Here is a 17,437-nt window from a genome sequence, read left to right as displayed (position 1 = left end):
TTGTTGCATAGTAGCTGATTGCTGTATCCAGCAGCTTGAGGACGAGTATCCACAATTGTCAACAGCTGCTGTGGTATCTCAAAGCTAGAGCACAGAATACATACAATGGGAATGTGTGGCATATAGAAGGCATAAATATATATATATTGGGCCCCACAGCAAACATTTGAAATTCTCATAAGTACTGGTTCTACATGCAAAACAGTAATTCTGATTTAGGGGTCTATTTATTAAGCCAGAGTGATAGCAGATTTTCTATTGCTGATAAAGAAAGGATTATGCTTACCGTTAATCCTGTTTCTTTTACAAAACTCCATGCCAGTCAACAATGGATTAAGTCCCTCTCCACTTAGGTAGAGGCAGGAAAAGAAGCATTCCTCGCCTCTATTTAGCCCAGCTGCACCTTCCCAGCTCTGTCTTTGAGTGTCTCCCAATTCCTCCTGAGAAAAACACAACAACATATCATGGGAGAGAAAGATATAGGCTGCCATGGAGTTTCGTCAAAGAAACAGGATTAACGGTAAGTATAACCTTATTTTTTCTTCTTCCTCACCTAATGGCAACTAACAATGCACCACAGCAATAACATAGAGGGAGAGCAAGACAAACATAACTCAGTTATTCAGACAAAAAGCAACTTTATTTTACTGCAGACTGCAGCACCTCTTCCCCAAAAATTGAACCAGTTAGCACACACAACCAAAAGGAGATATAAAAGTGTGCTTTGAGGACCATGCTGTTGGCTTGCACACTCCGTCTATGGAAACATGAGCCCGAAGTTGACGCAGCCCTCGTCGACTGTGCCCTACGAACCACAGGAATGTCCAAATTTGCTCCCCTGTATACTCAGACAGTCAGCTCTCTGATCCAGCTCTCCATCGTTTGGGTAGAAGGGAGCTTACCTCTAGTTGCTACTGTGGGAAGTATGAATAGATGGCTGTGTACTAGAAAGATACACCCTAATTGCCCTAGCTAGGCCAAAATTATGAAGTTTTTCTTCTCTTTCTGAGGATTCCTATAGAAGATAGGTAACACAATTTTCTAATTGATGTGGAAATCAGAGATGACATTTAGAAGAAAAGAAGGATTAGACCTAAGCACTACCCTGTCCTCAAAAATATTCAGGAACGGCTGTTTTGCCCATAAAGTCCAGTGCTCCCCAGCTCTCCTTGCTGATGTAATGACCACAAGGAATACAACTTTGAGAGTCAGATTCCTAAGGGTGCTTCACTAAGGGGCTCAAATGGAAAATCTACAAGATAATTGAGCAGCAAATTAAGTTCCCGAGGGGAGACAAGTGGTCTGACCCACGGCTTGATCCTTCTAACTGCCTTTAATAATTAATAGATCTTCTGAAGCCAGCTCTCTACCCAGCAGAATACTTAGAGCTGAAACCTGCACATTCAGAGTGGACAGAGCCAACCCCATCACCAATCCACAGTATAAACTTTTTCCAGATCCTATGGTGCAGCTTAGATGAAACATTTCCTGGCCTGAAGCAAAGTCTCGATTACAGGATAAGACAGGTCCTTACATCTCAGAAGATGCCTTACAATTTCCATGACGCCAAAGCCAGATCCTTGGCACCCAAAAAAACACTGGACCCTGGTGGACGAGATCTTGCTGCAGAGTTAGAGGCCACGTGAGTTCCACCAACATCTCCAGAGTCGTAGGGAACCAAGGTCGCCTTGGGCAAAATGGGAGAATGCTTGCCACTTCAATTTGCTCTTGCTTGATCTTCTTGAGGCCCCGAGCAAGAAGAGAAAATTGGGGATAAAAAAGACATGAAGAATCTTGTCCTGCAACTGAGGGTGAAAGTTTTGGACAGCCCTCCATTTCGGCAGCACCTCCAACACATTGGAAGAAAGTCTGCTCTCGGACTGAGACCATCAACCCAGGGCTGATGAAAATCAGCCCCTGAATATCAACCACCACCAGAGAAGTTTCTTGATATATAGCATCCCTATCTTGAAGTGTTTCACATGGATGAAGCTGTACAGACACCTCAAATATAAGACAAACCTGAAAGCCCTTCAGGCTTTCTTGACCAGAAAAGGAGGGATAAAAAAACATGTGCCTTCTTCTCCTGAAGGAACCTCTACAGCTGCCTGGGACTGTAGGAAAGGCTGCAGGCCTCCCTCTGGTGCCTCTAACTCGTGGAACAAAGCTGGCCTCTTTGAGACAATGAGATGATTTCCCCTTGGAACCTCAGAAAACTCTGCAATATCCATACCTCACAACATCGATAACCCAGCGATCCTGGACATATTGTGCGAGTCCCAAAAGTCTGCCCCCTACTGAGACTGGGAGCTGATTTTGGGAACCGTTATTGCCTAGGTCACCCCTTTTTCCAGAGGAACGAAGCAACTGCCTAGAGGGACCAGCTGCACTCTGTCTCGTATACTGCCTTCCTGGCCTGTAGACTCTCGTAGTTTTTAAATTGTTGTCTGTAGGAAACAGCGGTTGGGAACCTACTCCTACGAGCCTGAGGTAAGTGTAAGGATTTACCACCTGAGAGTTTGTGAATTAGGGTTTCAAGTTTTTCTCTGAGGAGATCTTCTGGTAACAGTCGCAGTAGCCATAGACCTAGCAGGTAAAGATACTGAATCCACTGATGCCTTGCATAGAAAATCAATACCCCTCTGCATAGTCTCCACTGCATAGTACCCTCCACAGTAGGTACTGCCTATTTGTACCTTCCACAATATCCAAATAGAGATTAGACTCTCAGGGTCTAAGATATACACAATGCCTGACTTTAAGGAAGACCCTGCCAAGATGTGAAGCTTTTTTAGAAATGCCTCCATCTTTCTTTCCATAGGGTCCCTTAGGGCACCACTATCGTCAAAGGGAATAGTAGTGTGAGTTGACAACCTAGCCACTGCTGAATCAATCTTGCGGACTAGGCACCAATTCAGCAGATCTCTAGTCTTAAAGGGATACATTTTATCCAGTCGGACAGAATTATCAACCTTCTCTTCTGAAGTTTGCCATCCTCTAGAGACCAGGCCTTTGACCACCTGGTGCACTGGAATAGAATCTATCCCCAAACAGAGGATCCTGAGTTGCATCAGCCGAAGGATCGTCTTTATAATTAAGAGTTTTATATATACTCTTTACTAGCTGATCCACTTGATCAAGTTTAAACAGAGTTGATTTCTCAGCTACCTCACTAGGCTATGAACTTTTATACTCCTGTACTTCATTCAGGGACAGAGATAGTGAAAGATAAATCTGCACCAAGGCTGGTCTGAGACCTATTTCTTTTAACTCCTAGCAAAGCAAATGTGACAGGATGGACGCTCAATGCCACCCTGTCTGTTGAGTTGCTGGGGACTGGCTGGGCTTATCTTGCCACCGTCCCCTTTTCTTTATTCCATATGCGCCCTCTAACCACAGTAGGAAGAGCTTTTGCTGCTACAAGCACTAGGCTCTTTAGCGGCACCTAGAACCGCATCCTGGGTAACTCTTGCTGCTAGTTTACCCCCTTGCTGGGCAACTGGGCTGATACACCTGACCTTCTGCCTTCAGTTCAGGGTTGGATGGATGGTTCCTCCCCAGCCTATCACACTGGCCAGAGCTGCGGGTAGTGCTGGGTCCCAACTTCAGAACAGCCGGATAGCAAATTAGATTGGTCTAATTTGTTGGTCACAGAAATTACAGCAGGGTAAGTAGTCGTCAAAGCAGGTTCCTTAAGCAGTGATATTTTACCAGCTCAGGAAGTCCTGAAAAGGACAATTACATACACTAGTTTGAGATACTAGTGTTGTCCAGAAGTTACATATGGTATGATAATAGTACATGGTCAAACAGTGCACTTTTTATACAGATTTACACTCCCTGGCAGGGAGTAATCCAGCCTTCTGCCATTCCAGTCAATCCAGGTGCTTCATGCAGACTGCGCATAAATCAGCCTAAAGGGGTTTAACACCCTTTTACATTGCTGCTAGCGGCGCCTCTACGTCTGAGGTTTTCTGTTGAATGTTTACCATCAGGATATAACGTTTCTATAATCTTGCTTTGAACACAATTTAACTTGCTAAATTCACATTCTTCTGTGATCACTTGTGTAGGGAGTCTACCAGCAAGTATAATTACATACTACTGTCTTTCAGGCTCAACAAACGTTTTAGTTACTGAGCGATGAAAAGGTCTAATTAACATGAGATTAAGTGGAAAATCCAAACATAACATGTCTTAGAAGTCCATACATTTCCATACAAAACACATACCAATATAAAAAGATTTTTTTGCATGATATACAGTCCTAATTAAAATAAATATTTAGTTATTTCTATGTGATCCAGCCACAAATAAGTTATTTATCAGTGATCCAGCCCCAAATAAGTTATTTATAAGTGATCCAGCCACAACAAGCAAATTTTCTTTCATGACAATAGCCTTCCTCATCCAGTTATCAAGCGCTACAATCAAGCTCTTGATTCCGGGGAATAACATTAGCACAAGCCCCACATATCTTAGAATGTTTCTTCTTGTTTGCAACTTTCCTCCTTGTTAATAGACTGGGCACCACAGTGGGAATAACGGGTCAACCCGGTCTGTCAGTCAGTGGGCCAGTTGGGCGACGTGGGCTAAATGGGAGACATCGGCCCAACCTAGTTTATTAAATGCCACCCAGGGGCCGGATCCAGCATTATTTTGGTGACTAAAGAGGGAGGGGGAAGTCATTATCTCTTTCTTACCTCTGTGATCCGTGAACCTAGTGGGTGTGTATCTAGAGAACTACGGTTCCAACCCCAGTGTCCTCACTCTCCAGAGGACATACTAAGCAGAAAACAGTATGTTGCCAGGACACATATACTCTGCTAAGCTGTGCACCCAGTAAATAGTGCAGGATATAAGGACTTACCTCAACTGTGTGCTTTTCAGCTGTTTGGAATTAGACTCAGATTCCATCCTTTTCCAATGTTGCTCCAAGTCTCTAAGAACCAGTGTCCAGATAATAAACCACCAGTGCTGTTTTAGATCACAGAGATGGTAAAGCAGCCATGAAAACCCTTTGGGGCTGCCATTGTAAGGATCTCTTACCTCAGTATGCATGTACTGAGTATGTTCAAGAAACACTTACAGTGCGTTCCAAAGCTACGTTTGTCAAGCTGAAAGCAATGACAACTGCATCCCAGGTAGCCAGCCTGACAGCAGCTTGCAGCTCCCCAGGAGTCAATAAAGAGGTAAGCCCAAATCCAAATTAGCAAAAGTAACTGCCACCCACCTATAGACCGGATAAAGTTAAGGAGGTGCAGCCGGGCTAAATAGACCTTAGTGAAGAGAGGCTTCACCCATAGCTTTCTGCCATGGAGCAAGGAAGAAGAAATATAGTCAACCCTGAGTTATGAAAAACAGCCCAGATCCCCGGTGATTCTGGCAGTACGCGGTGAGTACTCTCAGGCCAGTGCAGCGTGCCTCTGTGTATGTGATACGGCATCGCTAGTCCACAAATGCGTAGTGGAACTGAAAACCCGACTTAAGCTCCAAATTCCACTTTCGTTAAAAAAATTATAAAACAAATAAGTAAAACAGGAGAAAAAATAATTTGGTATAAAATATTTTATTTATCTAATAAATATTTTTTCTTATGCCCCTGGAGTTGCTATCGCATTGTTATTGTGATAGGAGGACACAGGTGGTTCTTGTGTCCTTTCTTAAACAGGCTCCACCGGCCTGGGGCAATGTTAAATAGGGTGAAACCCTTAAACTTTTTTTGTCCCTTTCACCCTTTCATAAATAGACCATAGGTAGATAGGTTATAGTTTTGCAATGCAATATTGTAACTAGGCAATGGCACAGCATGTGTAAAGTTAACGCTTGCTAAATCTGCACATGATTTTCCCTAATAATGGCATGCATGTTAATAACTACATTGCAATTAGGCTTTTACTCAAGCTGTTCTGGTAATGTTAGTACCAAATCTGCATGATGGGTTCATTTAAAAGCCACTTCTCAGGAGATTAGAGGTGAATAGAGGAAAGCAGTTGTGAGATGACGATTAGATTACGATGTAAAACACAAGGAAACAAGAATAATTTGATATACAAGAATAAATGAGAGCTGATGTGGGGGAGAAAATGCCCATCTCCGGAGTGAATACAATAGTCCTGAAATGATTCATGGTCATTAGAGCTTCTATATACTCATGATCCATATATACGTACACATAGACCGAGGCATGGAGCATAAAAGGTGCTATTCACTGATTCCTGTATTACTGTCTCTGTTTCACAAAACACAGATTCATGAGCATTTATTTGTTTGCACTTAGGCTGAAGAAAGAGCTGGAATCTCACAAAGAGGATGATTTGGAAAGTGTGTGTGAGGCTCTCCGTGCAGAGATACAATTCCTGCAGCAGGTACGTCCCCTCATATTGATCTATGAAAGAAGGCTTATTCACCAGGGAACACACATTTTTTATCATTTCGCTGAAGATTGATTCTTGCCTTGTGCAGTCGGCAGTTTGTTCTTCAGAAACATAATTGTAGGTGTTGGGCAGTGCGGCATGTCTGATTGTCTTCACAAGAACTGTTATTACATGTAAGTGTACAATACTCCAGACAGATGAAAACAGAATGGAATCTGAGCTCGGACTACATGATAAGTCGCTATCTAAACCATATCTAAACTTTATTGTCCAACCTGACCGTGTTATTGTCATGGACATGTGTCAAGTTGTTGCTTGAAAAGGAGATAACTGCTTTCCCAAACCATTATTCTGCCATTGTAACTAAGACCTGCTTTGTGTGCAACATTTACATCTACATAGTTGGGTTATTTGCTGATGGTGTTGCCCAGCTAGCAGCATTATGCTATGTTACAGCCCTTGAAGATGTTTCTGAACCACCAGCTCTATTAGAATTTAGTTTTCTATTTCTTCCTATTGGTGGACACTTCTACCAGTATAGAGCTGGGACTATACAAAGTCTGAAGCTCCTCCCTTTTATAGCCCCTCGTCAATGGATCTCCAGTTTTAAACTAAGTGCCCTGGAAGTTATGTCACAAGGTTGCCTATGGCAGCCACCATAGGGAGTTATATTTCTTTTTTATTTTATTTATTTTCTTACAGGTTTAAAGCTACCAGACAAAATGAAAAGAAAAGAAAGGTGTTCCTATAGAGGGCACTCTAGGGCTAGAATTATAGCCCTAGAAATATAACCCTATAGTATACATAATTCATTTTATTGATATGCTTAAATTCTGACCATCCTTTATGAATAAGGCAACATATTAAAACAACCAAGTGAAAAGTAATAACATGTGTGGAAAAAAACATTCAAATTCCAAAAGAATTAAAAATAATATGAACTGTTGGTGTCTTTTTATTAGAGATGGTCACTGACCCCCGTGTTTTGGTTTTGGATTCGGTTTTGGATCTGGATTACCGTCGTGTTTTGGTTTTGGTTTTGGTTTTGCAAAACCGCCATTGCGTGTTTTGGTTTTGGTTTTGGTTTTGTTTGGTTTTGTTTTGCTATTTTTTGGGAAAATCCATGTTTTTGGGCCTAAATTAACCCAATTTAGTGCTCCAACTGTTTTAGAGACAAGTAATCTAATTGTTGAGGTAATAAATCATCCAAAAAAACAGTTTAATTCTTCGTTGGTAGGCCTATTCTACACACAAAACAGATTGTCTTCCTCTCCATCTATGCATATTGGCAATGCAGCCATCGTCTTTGAATGTATATTACACCCTACACTTATAGTTAAATATGTAAAGAAATGGAAAAAGCCAGTTTGGTTTCTGTCTCTCAAGGCCCCCCTCCACTTGTATAAAATACCAAAAAATTCAGCCATTATAGACTGTACAATATTAATTGACATGGAGAAAGCCAGTTTGGTTTCTGTCTCTCTAGGCCCCCCTCCACTTGTATAAAATACTAAAAAATTCAGCCATTATAGACTGTACAATATTAATTGACATGGAGAAAGACAGTTTGGGGTCACTCTGTCTCTCTAGGCCCCCCTCCACTTGTATAAAATACCAAAAAATTCAGCCATTATAGACTGTACAATATTAATTGACATGGAGAAAGCCAGTTTGGTTTCTGTCTCTCTAGGCCCCCCTCCACTTGTATAAAATACTAAAAAATTCAGCCATTATAGACTGTACAATATTAATTGACATGGAGAAAGACAGTTTGGGGTCACTCTGTCTCTCTAGGCCCCCCTCCACTTGTATAAAATACCAAAAAATTCAGCCATTATAGACTGTACAATATTAATTGACATGGAGAAAGCCAGTTTGGTTTCTGTCTCTCTAGGCCCCCCTCCACTTGTATAAAATACTAAAAAATTCAGCCATTATAGACTGTACAATATTAATTGACATGGAGAAAGACAGTTTGGGGTCACTCTGTCTCTCTAGGCCCCCCTCCACTTGTATAAAATACCAAAAAATTCAGCCATTATAGACTGTACAATATTAATTGACATGGAGAAAGCCAGTTTGGTTTCTGTCTCTCTAGGCCCCCCTCCACTTGTATAAAATACTAAAAAATTCAGCCATTATAGACTGTACAATATTAATTGACATGGAGAAAGACAGTTTGGGGTCACTCTGTCTCTCTAGGCCCCCCTCCACTTGTATAAAATACCAAAAAATTCAGCCATTATAGACTGTACAATATTAATTGACATGGAGAAAGCCAGTTTGGTTTCTGTCTCTCTAGGCCCCCCTCCACTTGTATAAAATACTAAAAAATTCAGCCATTATAGACTGTACAATATTAATTGACATGGAGAAAGACAGTTTGGGGTCACTCTGTCTCTCTAGGCCCCCCTCCACTTGTATAAAATACCAAAAAATTCAGCCATTATAGACTGTACAATATTAATTGACATGGAGAAAGCCAGTTTGGTTTCTGTCTCTCTAGGCCCCCCTCCACTTGTATAAAATACTAAAAAATTCAGCCATTATAGACTGTACAATATTATGAAAAATGGACAAAGCCAGTTTAGGGTCACTCTGTCTATGACACCCTACCCTTAAGGATAAATTGCCCTAACAGCAGCCTTTCAAGATGGTATGTGATATGGAAATGCCACAAGTCCCTTTCCTCTTTGGGGGTAGATTGCACCCTACACTTACATAGAAAGTTTTAAAAAGATGTTATCGGCATCATCTTCAGCTTCATCCTCACCCTCATCAGTGTGTACGTCATCATCACAGACTATCAATTCATCGCCGCTTGAATCCGCCATTAGAGAACAGTCAGTGCTTGGATGTCTTGGATGGTGAAGGCCTTCCTCGTGGAAGATGTAGTTCATTTTGATAAACATCATTTTCTCCACATTTTTGGGAAGTAACCTTCTACGGCGATCACTGACTAAGTTCCCTGCTGTGCTGAACACTCGTTCAGAGTACACACTGGAGGGTGGGCAGCTTAGGTATTGCAAAGCAAGTTTGTACATGGGTTTCCAAATGGCCTGCTTTTCTTCCCAGTAAGGAAAGGGACTGTCTGACATTTCCATATCAACTACCTCTTGAAAGTAATCCTCCACCATCCTTTGCATGTTTATACTCATATTGGATGGACTTATGGGCAAAGTGACACTTTTTTTTGAAAAATCCTTCAAACCAGCCCAGATGTTAAATTGTTCTCGTCTGCCCCCTGTGTCTTCCCTGCTTCTTTTTTGGAAATTTAATTTTTTACGAGCAACAGCTTGAGAAAGTGAAGGAGGACACGTCGTCAAGCCGAGGCCCAGTTCAGCGGCCAACTTGCTGAGCAATAGCTCCTTGCAAAAGTTCACATCTCGCTCATTTACAAGTAAAGACTCAATGTAGGTTTTAAACCTTGGATCAAGCACAGTGGCCAAAACGTACTGATCCGAGTTCAAGATCTTAATAACTCGAGGATCATTGTGAAGCGAATTAAGTACTTGATCGACAAGGCCAACATACTTTGCTGAATTGCTTGCTTTCAGCTCCTCCTTCATTTTCTCAAGCTGCTTTTCCAATAGTCTAATTAAAGGAATGACTTGGCTCAAACTAGCAGAGTCTGCACTGACCTCACATGTCACAACTTCAAATGGTTTCAGCACCTTGCACAGCACTGAAAGGATTCCCCACTGTGCAAGAGTGAAATACATCCCCCCTCCTTTCCCAATGTCATGACTTGTGCAATATGCTTGGATGGCTTTGCGCTGTTCCTCCATCCTCTGAAGCATGTACAGGGTGGAATTCCACCGAGTTACCACCTCTTGCTTAAGTTGGTGGCAGGGCAAGTTAAACTGCTCTTGGAGCTGCTGTAATCTCCTACATGCTGTGGCTGAATGCCTGAAATGGCCTGAAATTTTACGGGCCACCGAAAGCATCTCCTGCACCTCACGGTTATTTCGTAGGAAGCTCTGCACCACCAAGTTGATGGTGTGAGCAAAACAGGGAATATGTTGGAAATCACCCAGCTGTAATGCTCGCACTATATTGTTGGCGTTATCTGAAATGACATACCCTGGGGAGAGTCCGAGTGGTATAAGCCATGCATCAATCACATCTCTCAGTTTGCGTAACAAATTGTCAGCCGTATGCCTGTTAGTGAAGCCGGTGATACAAAGAGTGGCCTGCCTGTGACAAATGTTACGTAGTGGTGTACATGCTGCTGCTGTTCCTGCTGGTGAAGGTGAATGACCAACCCAGTGGGCTGTCACAGTCATATAGTCTTTGGTTTGGCCACTTCCACTTGTCCACATATCTGTGTTTAAGTGAACAGTGGGCAGAATGGCATTTTTCAGCGCAATCTCTACATTTTTACACACTTTTTGGTATAGTTGTGGAATAGCTTTACGGGAGAAATGGTGTCGCGATGGAATTCTGTAACGCGGACACAAAACCTCAATTAACTGTGAAAAACCAGCTGCGTTTATTGTGGAGATTGGACGCAGATCTAACACTAACATTGCAGCCATGGCGTCTGTGATTCGCTTGGCGACTGGGTGACTGCTGTCATATTTGCTTCCCCTCGCAAATGATTGTTTCACAGTTAATTGCTGAAATGTAGGACTGCTCATTTTATTCACCTGCCTCTGGGATGACGATTCACCCCCAGCAGCAGCAACAGCAGCAGCAGGACTAACGCTTTCTTCAGAGGAATCAATAATAGTGCCGGAGTCATCCAGCCTTAAGTGGGATGCCGGGCTAACTCCGAGCGCTACTGAGGATATTGATGAGGATGGTGTGGTGGGTGTATTTTGTAGCCGTCGGTATGTCGGTGAGCGGAGGGTCTTAGCTGATGAGGGAGTGCTTGTATTCTTTTGGGAAGAACTTTCAGCTTTTCCCAACACTTTGCCATGAACTCTCGTTAAATGGCGTAACATAGACGAGGTTCCAAGATGGTTAAGGTCCCTCCCTCGACTGACTGTGGCTTCACATACACTACAAATGGCTATACAATTGTTGTCTGGATTTGGGTAGAAATAATTCCACACATAAGAAGTGGATTTTTTTGTTTTATGCCCAGGCATGACAATGGCCTTTTTCTTGTCACGTGCCAGAACTGCTGCCACTGGTGCAGGACTTACACAAACAACCTCATCCTCATCAACATCCTCATTAGCGCCCTCGTCGCCTACACAAATCTCCCCCTCATCCTCTTCTAATTCCAAAGTGGCATCCTCAATTTGGGTATCACCGGCTACACTCGGGCTATTAAGGCACACATCAGCAGAATGCTCACGATTAGACATCCCACTGTTGGATGGACTCTCCACAGGGATTGTTGTCATTTGTGAATCAGAGCAAATATTCTCCTGTAATGCCTCACTGGTATCTTGCAGCTCAGCTTTGACGCGTAACAGTAGTTGTGCACCAATTGTAGCCTGGGTAACTTTTTGGGATCTGCCACTAATAGCCAAAGGTGAAGGCCTCATTCTCTCTTTGCCACTGCGTGTGTAGAATGGCATGCTTGCAATTTTTTTTTTATCGTCACTTAACTTTTGCTCAGTTACACTTCTTTTTCGCTTCAATACAGTAAATTTTTTTTTGGTTTTTGTTTTTTGCACTAATTTGAAAACACTCTGTTGTTTGACATCGCCTTGGCCAGATGACGTACTGGGAACACTAACATCAGGACTGGTGACAGAACCTGGTTGCTCATTTAGATCATATGTGGACTGCTTTGAATCCATTCTGAGCACAAACCACTGAGGAGTGCTAAAAATTATTGAGTAGATACTGCTGACAGATATGACTTTTGACAGCCAGAAATATTAATGCACAATTAGGGAGGACACCCCAAAAACACTGAGGAGTGCTAAAAATTATTGAGTAGATACTGCTGACAGATATGACTTTTGACAGCCAGAAATATTAATGCACAATTAGGGAGGACACCCCAAAAACACTGAGGAGTGCTAAAAATTATTGAGTAGATACTGCTGACAGATATGACTTTTGACAGCCAGAAATATTAATGCACAATTAGGGAGGACACCCCAAAAACACTGAGGAGTGCTAAAAATTATTGAGTAGATACTGCTGACAGATATGACTTTTGACAGCCAGAAATATTAATGCACAATTAGGGAGGACACCCCAAAAACACTGAGGAGTGCTAAAAATTATTGAGTAGATACTGCTGACAGATATGACTTTTGACAGCCAGAAATATTAATGCACAATTAGGGAGGACACCCCAAAAACACTGAGGAGTGCTAAAAATTATTGAGTAGATACTGCTGACAGATATGACTTTTGACAGCCAGAAATATTAATGCACAATTAGGGAGGACACCCCAAAAACACTGAGGAGTGCTAAAAATTATTGAGTAGATACTGCTGACAGATATGACTTTTGACAGCCAGAAATATTAATGCACAATTAGGGAGGACACCCCAAAAACACTGAGGAGTGCTAAAAATTATTGAGTAGATACTGCTGACAGATATGACTTTTGACAGCCAGAAATATTAATGCACAATTAGGGAGGACACCCCAAAAACACTGAGGAGTGCTAAAAATTATTGAGTAGATACTGCTGACAGATATGACTTTTGACAGCCAGAAATATTAATGCACAATTAGGGAGGACACCCCAAAAACACTGAGGAGTGCTAAAAATTATTGAGTAGATACTGCTGACAGATATGACTTTTGACAGCCAGAAATATTAATGCACAATTAGGGAGGACACCCCAAAAACACTGAGGAGTGCTAAAAATTATTGAGTAGATACTGCTGACAGATATGACTTTTGACAGCCAGAAATATTAATGCACAATTAGGGAGGACACCCCAAAAACACTGAGGAGTGCTAAAAATTATTGAGTAGATACTGCTGACAGATATGACTTTTGACAGCCAGAAATATTAATGCACAATTAGGGAGGACACCCCAAAAACACTGAGGAGTGCTAAAAATTATTGAGTAGATACTGCTGACAGATATGACTTTTGACAGCCAGAAATATTAATGCACAATTAGGGAGGACACCCCAAAAACACTGAGGAGTGCTAAAAATTATTGAGTAGATACTGCTGACAGATATGACTTTTGACAGCCAGAAATATTAATGCACAATTAGGGAGGACACCCCAAAAACACTGAGGAGTGCTAAAAATTATTGAGTAGATACTGCTGACAGATATGACTTTTGACAGCCAGAAATATTAATGCACAATTATGGGGGACACCCCAAAAACACTGAGGTGTGCTACAAATTATTGAGTAGATACTGCTGACAGATATGACTTTTGACAGCCAGAAATATTAATGCACAATTATGGGGGACACCCCAAAAGCGCTGGGGAGTGCCAAATATGAAGAAAAAATAATAAACCTCTATCCTCCTCTCTGCACTAGCGATTTTGGTTAGAGCAATTGCAAGAACAATATGGTATTCTCTGTCCCTGCTCTAATTAGCCTATGACTACACCCTGCTCTCTCCCTCTGTCAAATGGCGATGGATTGCTGTGGAGGCGTGTATTTATAAAGTTGAAGTATCGCGAGAACCGAGTCCCGAGATCCGACGACGTCACAATGACGTTCGGCCTCGATTTGGATTCGGAATGGGCGGGAGAGTACCGAGCTGCTCAGCTCGGTACTCGGATACCCAAAGTTCGGGTGGGTTCGGTTCTCGGAGAACCGGACCCGCCCATCTCTACTTTTTATATTCTTCATCATTTACAGATACATATATGTATTACTTTATTATTATCTGTATTGCTTTCAATGTACTGGCATCAATATGAAATTCACACTATATGGCCCTGATTCATTAAGGAAAGCAAGGCGAAAACAAGATTAAGTATTCTCTTGGACAAAACCACGTTACAGTGCAAGGGGTGCAAATTAGTTTATTATTTAGCACATAAGTCAAATACTGGCTCTTTTTTTCATCTAGCACAAAAATGCTTGATAGCTTTATTTGTACACTGAAATTGAAAGTTGATCTAGGATCTATCCCAACTATAAATCTGCCATTACATTTTAAATTGACCTCCCCCTCCAATGGAACATGGTTTTGCCAAGGGGCAAAGTTACTCCTTCTTTTTTGCTTTCCTTTCCTTAATGAATCAGACCCTATACTTTTTTAATGGGGATATGAATTTTAGACACCTTTTCATAATAAATTTATGACACATTAGCCTTTTCCATAGTACGCCAGAAATTCTTCTGTCCTCTGTGAACCATGATATTTAAGTATCCAATTATATACAATATCTCATGCCAGGGAGATCATCAATTATGAAACAACAATAAGTATGTGTTTCTCCTATATTTCAGTATAATAGATAGTCAATGCTAGCTTGAGAGTATTTTATAAGAGTCTCAGTGTTATCCTCCCTTTATGATATATTTTCCTGAACATAATATATATATGATAGATTGTATGAACATATGCAATGAACTCAATAGAGGAACCGCTTTACAAATGTTACAGATGATATACATAGCATATTTATTATTAAGTCTTCAGGAAAATATATCATAAGAGGATGGTCAGATTTTAAAGCATATTAATAAAATTAAGTGTCACAATTCTAGATTCATTTTGCTACATATTCTGTGATGCCCCACCTATTGGAAAATAATGGAATTTGCAATCCTTCATCATCATCCTCATCATCATCATTAACAATATACTTGGGAAGAGTTTTTTTCTGTAAGCTTTTGTCTAGTGCGGATCCAAAATATATAGAGGTTTAAAGCTACTGCAGCAGCAGTGTGTTATTCTACATCGGGAGGAGGTGGAGCTGAGACCAGCAGCTCTCTTTCCCATTCCCTATCCTGAACACGGAGAATTCCACAGGGGATTCCTCCTCACTGATATGTTAAGCGGTGACAGAGGTTCCCCGTTGGACTAGTGCTGAATGGCGCTGGTCTTAAAATGGTGGCCGTACTCTGGAGCGTGGAGAAATGTCTTAACAATCCTCGGCTCCTTATAGGGATTTAGAGAGGACATCTCCCCCAGGTTTCACACTGTAGGACTGGGGGTTTGAGGTCAGACAGCACCCCTTTAGACAGGCCTGTTGCTGATAGGCACAGAGGGGCTTATTAGGAACCTGTCCTATGGACAGGAACCTCTCTCTAAACTGGACCTGGTCATACACCTGCTGTTGGCAAATCCTCCTTGGTGGGCTTCACGCCAGAAAGCCTACCAAAAATAGCTCTCACTGACATTCTCTGTCACAGTGTAAAACAGCTCCCACATTCTGCTGCTCAGGGTGGACAGTGCACTTCTGTGGTTCCTCTCCCGATTTTCTTCTCAACAAGGTTCCCTTTTGTTGTGACCCTCTATGGAAAGCCTTTTGTCCCAAGTACGTCTTTCATTTATTTCTTGGTGAAAGTGGTGTGTGTTTGGGAGGTTGTTCTTAATACTTTTTATTACTCTGTAATGTACTCTATACCGGTTTATTATAGCAATTGTTAACTGAGCTACATCACGTGTTCCTCGAGTATCTGTACCACAATTGTATAATTATCCATTCTCGATATCAGGTTTCTGAATTTTAGTCTCTATTACTGTATCCCATTTGCCATACCAAATAAAGGGACTAGTTCCAAACTGAAGTCTGAAGGGGGAAAAGCTGTGATTTATTTGAACTTTCCCAGGTGCCAGGCGAAACTGGATGTGACAGCATGGGATTTTATTTGCCACCCTGTCCTTTTGGTCTTGCTGCATTTTATTTTTCCATTAGTAACCTGTCTTTACTGTCCACTCCTACTGGTGTTTTCAGAATCCAGACACTCACCGATTGTGAATGCCAACTGCACACTAGTTGTAAGAAAGTAATCTCTGTCATAGAGTGTTAGCTCTTATCTGTTGGTCACATGAATACAGCAGGCAATAGGCATCAGGCAGATTCTTGAAGCAGTGATGGTTTATTGCTCTTAAAGGGTACTTAGAAGAGGCGTTAGAGGTACTGGTGATCAGCCAGAAGTAAAGATGGAATATTCAATGGAATACAATTTACATGCACAGTACAGCTCTTTTTATACAGTTTCTGACACATAGGGTGTCAGGGAGTTCAGCCCCCTGTCTATCCCTGGCACCACCAAGTCTGGTATATCACATTTAATGTTTAGCAATGTCAAGAAACAATTCATTCTTTAAAATTGGATTTAACACAATTTAAAGATAGCATAATTTAAATTTCCAAAATTACTTGCTGTTTCATTAGTCAGATAGTTTCCCTATATCTCTGACACAGGTTACAAAGGGTGGTGACTCCTTACTGTGCATTCAAGCTAAAAGGATGTGTTGGTCATACTCAGACCAAATGCTTAATTAACATGAGGTTTCCTTTCCTCAAAAGATGTTACAGAAACAAGTTGCCACCAAAATGACATACTACCTCAGAAATCAGTACATTTGTAATACAAAAATCAATACATTTACAATAATATACAGCAGATGCACCACTAATACAAATGTATACACTAAGTTATTTCTAAGTGATCCGGCCACACAGCCAAATGTACGACAAGATTCAGATGCCTGAATGCATTCAGATGCACTGCAGTGTGAAGCGGAGGACAGTAGTCTGCTGGGTGGATGCAGCTGAGATGGTGGAACCTGCTTGGACAAGCAGCACGGTGGCTAAGTGGTTAGCACTTCTGCCTCACAGTACTGGGGACATAAGTTCATTTCCTGACCATGGCCTTATCTGTGAGGAATTTGTATGCTCTCCCCATGTTTGCGTGGGTTTCCTCTGGGTGCTCTGGTTTCCTCCCACACTCCAAAACATACTAGTAGGTTAATTGGCTGCTATCAAAATTGACCCTGGTCTGTCTGTCTGTGTGTGTGTGTGTGTGTGTTAGGGAATTTAGACTGTAAGCTCCAATGGGGCAGGGACTGATGTGAATGAGTTCTCTGTACAGCGCTGCGGAATTAGCGATGCTATATAAATAAATGATGATGATGAAGATAACACAGCTTGCTACGCTTCCTAAGGAGGTGAGTGAGAATCCTTCCTCTATTTCCTTAGT

General features: G+C 41.6%; 1 protein-coding gene across 2 annotated transcripts in view; it reads left to right on the top strand.

The window, feature by feature from the left end:
• CCDC172 (coiled-coil domain containing 172) overlaps positions 1 to 17,437 on the top strand; it is a 43,641-nt gene that overhangs the window by 18,945 nt on the left and 7,259 nt on the right. For both annotated transcript variants that reach the window (XM_075215600.1, XM_075215597.1), the window contains one exon: positions 6,281 to 6,368. In XM_075215600.1, the coding sequence (XP_075071701.1) occupies positions 6,281 to 6,368 (88 nt within the window). The remainder of the gene's footprint in view (positions 1 to 6,280; positions 6,369 to 17,437) is intronic.

This window comes from Mixophyes fleayi, chromosome 6 (genome assembly GCF_038048845.1).
Source record: "Mixophyes fleayi isolate aMixFle1 chromosome 6, aMixFle1.hap1, whole genome shotgun sequence".
Taxonomy (NCBI): domain Eukaryota; kingdom Metazoa; phylum Chordata; class Amphibia; order Anura; family Limnodynastidae; genus Mixophyes; species Mixophyes fleayi.
The sequence above is the reverse complement of the archived record's forward strand: the minus strand, read 5'-3'. Positions and strand labels throughout refer to the sequence as shown.